Raw genomic sequence first — 8,694 nt, 5'->3', positions numbered from 1 at the left:
GTTTGTGCATGTATCTGTGTTTACGTATGTATGTCTATTTGTGCACATGTCTGAGCATGAGTCTGTGTATGCATGTGCATGTCCATGTGTGTGCACACATGTCTGCATGATTGCATATCTCTGTGTGTGTGGGTGTGTGAGTGAGATAATCTCTTCATTGAAGGGAGAGAGAAAGAGAAACAGGAATGGTCAGGTTGATCTCCTGAGCTCTGAGCACCAGCAGCTGAAGGTGCAGGGCAGAGCACGAACGTTTGGAGGAAAGTGGAGACAGTGATCATGGTGGTGGTTCAGGAGTCCACTGGGCCTTTTACCGTCTGTCCCACTCCAGGTTCAAGAACGCTTATTTCCAAAGTGAGCAGGCTCTTGACCACCTCCCCCTGTACCACCCATCCCTAACCAGTACCAGAGGTTTGCACCATTGAAACATCCTGGTTTTTTGCACTAATTGCAACTGTGAACATTTATTATAGAGGCTTACAGCAAGCAAATAGGCCCTAAGGCCCAAATTGTCTGTGCTGACCAATCCAAACCCATTGGCCTACATCTCTCTAAACCATTCCTCTCCATGTCCGCATCCAAATATCTTTAACCATTGTCATTGTCTCTCCCCACCTCCTACCCCTTTTCTCCAGCAGCTCGTCCCACCCTCTGTGTGGAGAAGGTGCCCCCTCAGGCACCCCCCACCTCAATCCTGTGCCCTTTATCCACTCCCTCCTGATTTTATAAACCCCCCCCCCCCCTCAGCTGCCATGTTTCAGGGAGAAATGCCCCAGCCTCTACTTATAACCCGAACACCTCTGGGCTGTCTCAATGAATCTCCCACCCCACCTTTGGGCTCAGTGACGTCCTTTCTGCAGCCAGGAGTTCAGAACCACACACAGTTCTCCGAGCGCGGTCCTCACCCACCTCTCATCCAGGCGTGGTGGGATGTCCTAGCTTCTGGACTCAGTGACCCCAACCGGTGAAGGCAGACGTGATGAATTCTGTCGTCAGGATCAAACAGGGGATCTGTCTGCTTGATTGTGTGGTAGAAATGTTTAAAACGGGTGCACGATGGGTCACTAGACTATTTAGAAGCTGAAGTTAAAGCTGCTGATGGTGGTTGAGAGATGGTCAGTGCCAGGAGTGTCTGGGAATGGGGGAAGAATCAGCCAGTTTATCTGTTTTCCTGTATGAATATGGGATTTGTAGTCATTGACATTTAGAGTTCAGGAGGCTGTTAGAGAATCTCCATGGTAGCTTCGCAGTTAGCATTACCGTGCCAACGATCGTGACTGGGGTTCAAATCCCACAAGGAGCCTGTCCATTCTCTCTGTGTCTGTGTAGGTTTTCCCTGGGGGAGCCCTACAGTTTCAAAATGTACTGGGGGAGCAGATTAATTGGGCGGCATGGGGTTGTGGGCCGGAAGGACCTGTTACCATTCTGTATGTTCAGAGCAACCAAAGGTATTAACTTGGATAGGATAAGAGGAGAGTTGAGAATGGATTTTGGCCCTGTGAAGAGACATAGGGAAAAGGGAAGAGAGAGAGAGGCAAAGCTGGGAGAAAGGTGACAGGGGGAAGAAGGTGGGGGGGGGGGGGGGTCCTTAATGGACACTGGAGAAGTCGATGGCAATGCCATCTAGTTGGAGGGTGTCCGGGTGGAAGATGAGGTGATGTTCTACCTGATTTACACCCCATTAACCTACAACCCCCCGGTACGTTTTCAATGGTGGGAGGAAACTGGAGCCCCCTGGGGAAAACTCACGCAGACACAGAAGAAAGTGCAAACTCCCGACAGACAGCGAGGGATTCAAATGCCGGTCCCGATCGCTGGCACTAACTGCTAGGCAACGTGAGTTTAATAAACTCTTAAAGAGAATCTCGAAGGATCATTTTTTTGTGGCCACTGAGTACGTATCTACTCAGTGGGGGGGGGGGGGGGGGGGGGGGGGGAAGAGATGTGTGCAGACACGACAACCAGAGCTGCCGGGAGATCATCAAACCGGTGAATGATGCCCTTGGGTCTGCCCGAATCCTGCTGGTCTTTCAGCACAAAATGATGGGGGCGAGGGAATGCTGCTGACTGGCACGCTCCAGGTTGCAGGAGTACTGAGGCTTGGCATGGCCAACGCAAGGGCTTTTGTGGGGAAGGACCGCAGTATGGAGTTCTGGCTGAGACCCAGGGAGACAACAGAAGGGGAATGAACCACAAGGGACAAGAAGAGAATGTAATGGAGTGTACAAATATAAGACTGTGAAGAGACTGTTCAGTTACCCAGAAGTTTCACTCCACCCCCCCACCACCACCATTAACTGTCAGCTGCAGACCTGACACCACCAAGGCAGGAATTTCGAGGCATCTCCACTTTGGTCTCCTGTGTATGACAAGGAAGTCTCGTCAACATCAATGCCCCTCCCAAGGGATGTCCCCTCCCCACAGGATACCCTCTCCCCGGGTCACGACGGGTGTCCCGTTGAGAGACGCTCCCCGGGACGGGCCGGGAGAGGAGAAGCCGGTCGTGGAAAGTGAAAGCCGCCGGGCCGGGGGGAGGGACCGGGCCGGGAGGGGATTTCCAGCAGACGCCGCCGGATCGCTGCTCATTGCTGGCTCCGTGGGTCCGAGGACGAGAGGCACTGACCGAGCCATGGCGACCGTACTCGGGGTGACTCAGGAGATGCAAACCAAGGTGGGGAGGAGCAGCGAGAGGGGTGAGGAGCCGGGGGATGGAGGTGAGGAGGGAAGGGGAGGAACCTGTGTCCCCCTCCCCTCGGTCTGATCGGGGGGGGGGTGTGATGTGAGGAAGGAGTGGTCGGAACTTGGTGGTGGTGTTCGGGGGGGGGGTGATTCCCCCCCATCCCCCGTGATCCCCCCCGCCTCGTGATCCCCCCCTCCCCCGTGATCCCACCCCCCCCCTGCCTCGTGATCCCTCCGGCTCCTTCCCGGACCTGACTTCCCCACATGGCGACCGGTCGTCTCCAGGTGAAAGCGAAACCAAACCGCGACGTCCTTGCAGGTCGCCCCAACCCTCCTCCTAATCCCAAACCCTCCCCCCTGTCGCCCATTCGCCCCCCTCTCCTAATCCCAAACCCTCCCCCCCCGTCGCACATTCGCCCCCTCTCACAATCCCAAACCCTCCCCCCTCGCCCCACTTTTCACCCCCCCACCCCACAACCCCCCCCCCCAGACACACACACACACGTTGGGACGCGTCAGTGAAACTGAAACTTCCCTGAATATCGCTTCGAGGTGGTGGGGGGAGTCAGAGAGGGAGAGGAGGGGGTCAGAGAAAGGGGGGGAGGGGGGGGTCAGAGAAAGGGGGGAGGGGGGGGGTCAGAGAAAGGGGGGAGGGGGGGGTCAGAGAAAGGGGGGGAGGGGGGGGTCAGAGAAAGGGGGGGAGGGGGGGGGTCAGAGAAAGGGGGGGAGGGGGGGGTCAGAGAAAGGGGGGGAGGGGGGGGTCAGAGAAAGGGGGGGAGGGGGGGGTCAGAGAAAGGGGGGGAGGGGGGGGTCAGAGAAAGGGAGGGGAGGGGGGGGGTCAGAGAAAGGGGGGGAGGGGGGGGTCAGAGAAAGGGGGGGAGGGGGGGGTCAGAGAAAGGGGGGGAGGGGGGGTCAGAGAAAGGGGGGAGGTCAGAGAAAGGGGGGGGAGGGGGGGTCAGAGAAAGGGGGGGAGGGGGGGTCAGAGAAAGGGGGGGAGGGGGGGGTCAGAGAAAGGGGGGGAGGGGGGGGGTCAGAGAAAGGGGGGAGGGGGGGGTCAGAGAAAGGGGGAGGGGGGGGTCAGAGAAAGGGGGGGAGGGGGGGGGTCAGAGAAAGGTGGGGGGGTCAGAGAAAGGGGGGGGTCAGAGAAAGGGGGGGGGTCAGAGAAAGGGGGGGGTCAGAGAGGGGGGGGGGTCAGAGAGGGGGGGTCGGGAGAGGAGGGGTGGGGAGAGGAGGGGAGAGGGGATGGCGGGTTGGGGAGGGGGGATGGTGGGTTTGGGGAGAGGGGATGGGGATTGGGGTCTGGGGAGAGGGGGTGAGGGTGAAAGAGAGGAGGAAGAGGGGGTGGAAGAGGGGATGGGGAGGGGGGTTGGGGGTCTGGGGAGAGGGGGTGAGAGTGAGGGTGAAAGAGAGGAGGAAGGGGGTGAGAGAAGGGTTGAGAGGGAGGGAGGAGGGTGAGGGAATGAGAGGGTGTGTGAAAGAGGGTGAGAGGGGTGTGTGTGTGAGAGAGAGAGAGAGAGAGGGTGGTTGAAAGGGGGGTGGGGGGGGGTTGTATCAGCCCTGTTCCCTCTAAGCTGTGTGCATATGCTGGCGCACACGTTTCGTATCGAGTGCACGAAGGAAATTAACGTGCTCACAAACTGTTCCAGGTCTAGAATAAAATCTCAACTAAACACATTCCTTTGTGCCAAGCAATCATACTTGTATTCAGACGTGCTAATGCAGTGTTACTGGCCTTGAGAGAGAGAGTGAGAGAGAGGTGGGCCAGATGATCAGGAAACAACTTCAAGTTTACATTCCATGCCCATAGTCTTTGGTCATTTGCACGACGTAAGATTTTTGCACAGGCTGTCCACTAAAAGTCAGGGGAACATTCTGCATCCATAGCCCCTTTTACACAGCCTCTTCAAAGTGGGAATATTGTGCCTTTAATGCACCAACCGTTCTGTGTGAAAGGTACGAGCACAAAATGGGGGGGGGAGGTGGGGGGGATTCATTCCAGTCCCGCCTTTAAGCCGCAGCAGAGGCAGTCACAGCGTCTGTGTAAAAAGGGCGGGACCAGGACAGGAAAGGGATGGGACGTTTTGCTGACGTATTAAGTGTGCGACCCACCACTGGGGGATCTAAAAAGCAGCAGTCAGCAGCTAACCTACAGCTACAAATTCGCTAACATTACTGAAGATGTCTGCGCATTGGGGAGACAAAGAGGTCCGGGAGCTCCTGACCCTCGAGCAGAGGACGAGATAAGTCGACATATAACTGGGAACAGTAAAGGATGGCCCGATATTGGAAAGGCTGGCGCAGCAGCTTAGAGGCCGCGGCTTTGCTCGGGACAAGGCACAGGTGACCAGCAAGTTGAAGTGCCTACGGAAAAAATTCCACCAGGTCAACGACCATAACGGCAGGAGTGGGATGAGGCCGTCTGGACTGGCCCTATTTCGACTTGTGCTATTCCATCTGGGGCACAGGCCACTCTGCCAACCCGATTGATCCTCCGAGCAACGCGGAGGATCCAGCTTCCCCTGAGGTCGTCCCAGCAGTGTCCCCCTCACCCAGCAGCAGTGTTGATGCTGGAGTCCCTAGCGGCTTGGACACAGAGGCCAGCAATAAAAACGGTGAATCCGCTCCTCACGATGAACCAGGTAAAACAAACATATTCTTGTTCGTAATTTACTTTTCTTCCCCCCCCCCCCCCCACTTCTTTGTTTGCCCACAAAGAGTTGTCTGGCTAATGTGGCCTGTGCTCCATTGTTCTCTAGGCTGCCGGCCTCCGCAGAAAAGGCGGAGACTGACAAAAGCTCAGGTGTGTGACCAAGGAAATAAAGGACTTGTTGCTGGCCATGGATCGCGAGGATGCAGAGAGGGATCGCCTCCGATTCGAAAGGGTCCACGAAGAGCAGCTGAGGAGAGGGGGCCAGGAGCTGGAGATGGCTGCACAGGAGGACTTCGGCAACATGTTCAGAGACATTCAGCGCGAGATGCAGAACCAGGCCTCGCTTCTGCGCGAACTGATTGCACGCCTGCCGGCTCCTGTACCACAGCGCCCCGCGCTCGCCACACAGCACCAAACGTCTCCGTCTACAGCGTCTAAGGTCCACGCGCCTTTCTGCCTCAAACGGCTGCTTGCTTCTCCAATTTCTCCTCCAACACATTTCCGATTGCGCAAGCACGAATGCACCCATCGATAAGTTGAAAACAATGTGCTGCCAATTTTGCATGGCTTAGCATTATGGTGTAGAAGGCAATGTCTGATGCGTATGTTATACGACGCACTGGATGCCGATGCTGTTGGGTTACATGTCCCGCCTCTTGGTTCCGGAATGCCGGCTGGTTGTGTAACACTGGTGCCCGCATTATGCCAGCGTTGCTTGGTTCAGGGTAAAACAGCAAAGCCGGCTTAATGACAGGCCTTCTTTCTGGCAATGTTGTGGAATCTCTGTGTAAAAGGGCTAGAGACAGAAAGGAGGAGCCAGACTACACCAGGGATAGGGTTTGATTGCTGGAAGGCGGGGGCGGGGGTGGGGGGGAGGGTGCGGTGGGGGCCAAGGACTCTGGGCATTTTGTAAGGTTTCTGGATAGATGCTCGAGGGACAAGGCAGGGGCTGTGGACCATGTTCTGGTGCAGGGGCTGAAGGGGTGGACAGGGGCGTAGTTTCCACTACAGAGCTGGACGGCCCCAGTGACTCGAGCGATCCGGAGTTCGTCTGTCTGAGGAGGGGGTGCAGGATTTATGCTCTTTGGGCTATCCCTGTGTCTGATGGTGGCTGGGGTGGTTGTAATAACGGTGTTGAACACTTCTCTCTTCTTCCTCAGGTAGAGAATTTCAAGGATCAAATCTGCAATGATGTAAGTCATGAATTAAACCTCTGTGTGTGTGCACATCTGTGGGTGTGCAGTGTGTGTGTTTTGTGGGTGTGGGTGTGGAGTGCGTGTATTCTGTATGTGGGTGTGGAATGTGTGGGTGAGGAGTGCATGTGTTCTGTGGGTGTGGAGTGTGCATGTGTTCTGTGTGTGCATTGAGTGGGTGTGGAGTGTGTGTTGAACCGCATCTGTTTGCGTGGGTGTGTAGTGTGTGTTCTGTGTGTCTGCATGCATGTGTGTTTCCCTGTGTGTGTTTGTGCACGTGCGCCTGTATGTGGGGGAATGGAGTGTGTGTGTTCTGAGTGAGCGTGTTCTGTGGGTGTGGAATGTGTGTGTGCATGTGCTCTGTGTGTGGAGCATGTGTATGTTCTCTGTGTGTGTGTTGGTTGTGGAGAGGGTATGTGCTCTGGGGCTGGTTTGTGCGGGTGGGTTGTGGGCTGGGGTCCTCACCCTCTCCCTCTTGGGCCTGTAAGATGGATCAGCTCTGCTAAACCCCTGTCCCCCTCTCTCCACAGGCAGTCCTCCTGGTGTCCAAACACCTCCCCAATAAGCTCGCCGAACTGGACAACCTACTCCGGGTAATCGCTCCATCTGCGGCCACATGGCCTTGCGCAATGCCAGACCCAGGCTTCCTGCAGACAGAAGGAGCAACACCTTGTGTTTGGCCTGGACCCCTTCACCCGGATGCTGTCAACATCAACCTCTCCAGCTTCCGTTCAACATCTCCCTGAGCCCCCCTTTCCTCATCCCTCTCTCCTTCCCTCCCGCGCCCACCTCCCTCCCATCCCTCTCCACACACAGACATCCCCCCCCCCCCCCACCCCGTTACCTTCTCCTTGCGAGAGAGCAGCAGTGGGAGGAAGGGGAGAGAGGAGGGGTGGGGGAAAGGAGAGGGGACAGGGGAGGGAGGAGGGGAAGGGAGAAGGGATGAGGAGGGGAAGGAAAGAGGTGGAGGAAGGAGGGAGAGGGAAGGGAGGGGGAGAGGTGGGGGGAAGGAGAGGTGGGGAGGGAACGGGAGAGGTAAGGGAGGGGGAGAGGGAAGGAAGGGCAGTGAGAGAGCTATTCTAACCTGTCTCCCCTTCCCTCTCCCAATACCCTTCTCCACCCCTCTCCCATCTCCACCCCTCTCCCATCTCCCCCCTCTCCCATCTTCCCCCCCATCCCCCCTCCCCTCCCCAGGCTGAAGAATTCAATCTGACAGACCTATCGCAAGTCCACGTGGAGTTGGACATCCCCATCCCCGATCCACCCAAGGATGATGAGGTGAGGGGGGGCGTTGGGTGGGGGTGGGGGTGGGGGTGGGGGGGTCAATGGGCAAACATGTGGGGAAGGGTGGGGGGATGTCTTCAGGCCATCATCACTGATGGCCATGCAATCACCTCCTCCCCCATGCCCCTTCCTCTTCCCTTCTCCCCATCCCTCTCCCCTTCACCCTCCCTCTCCTCCTTCACCCTACCTCTCCTCCTCCCTCTTTCCTATTCCTCTCCCCTTCCCCCTCCTTCCCCTCTCCCCTTCCTCTCTTCCCCCCTCTCACCCCTCCCTCTCTCCCCTTCACCATCCCTCTCCCCCTTCACCCTTCCTCTCCCCCTCACCCCTCCCTCTCCCCCCACCCTCCGCTCCCCCCCCACCCTCCGCTCCCCCCCACTCCCCTCCCCACATGGCTTGTGCTGCCGGCCTCATGATCCATCCGTCTCTCTCCGACAGGAGGATGAGGAAGAAGGGGGAAGGAGAAAAAGAAGAAAAAAACGTGAGTCGTCCTTTGTAGGGATGGATGGGAGAGGGTGGATGCGCCAGTCTAGCCCCCCACCCACGAACAATGCACCCCCCTCAACCTCACCCCAGACAGCGGAGGAGGGAGCAGGTCCCCTGCCCCACTCAGTTGGCTGCACTGGATGGGCCAGGTGTGGTGGACGGGTGAAGGAGGGATGGAGGTGAGGGGTGAAGGGGAGGAGGGGGGAGGAGAGAGGATGTGGGGGTGGATGGGATGGTGAGAGGGAGGAGGGGTGGAGGGAGGGGATAGGGTGCAGGGGGGAGGAAGTGTAGGGAGTGTGGAAAGGTCGAGGGGAAGAGGAGAGGCCAGCAGGGACTAGTAGGGCCAAACTGGCCTGTTCTGTGCTGTATATGGTTATATGGCACCAGCAGGAAGAATCACTCACCCTA

General features: G+C 57.3%; 1 protein-coding gene across 1 annotated transcript in view; it reads left to right on the top strand.

Moving 5' to 3' along the window:
- Positions 1–2,389: 2,389 nt before the first annotated feature.
- Positions 2,390–8,694, top strand: part of psme2 (proteasome activator subunit 2) — a 14,245-nt gene continuing 7,940 nt past the window's right edge. Inside the window, exons 1-4 of the mRNA XM_069940738.1 lie at positions 2,390–2,668; positions 6,487–6,519; positions 7,050–7,112; positions 7,714–7,797. Of these exons, the coding sequence (XP_069796839.1) occupies positions 2,405–2,668; positions 6,487–6,519; positions 7,050–7,112; positions 7,714–7,797 (444 nt within the window). The 5' untranslated portion in view covers positions 2,390–2,404. The remainder of the gene's footprint in view (positions 2,669–6,486; positions 6,520–7,049; positions 7,113–7,713; positions 7,798–8,694) is intronic.

Source organism: Narcine bancroftii, chromosome 5 (assembly GCF_036971445.1).
Source record: "Narcine bancroftii isolate sNarBan1 chromosome 5, sNarBan1.hap1, whole genome shotgun sequence".
NCBI lineage: Eukaryota > Metazoa > Chordata > Chondrichthyes > Torpediniformes > Narcinidae > Narcine > Narcine bancroftii.
This window is presented reverse-complemented; position numbering and strand designations above follow the sequence as displayed.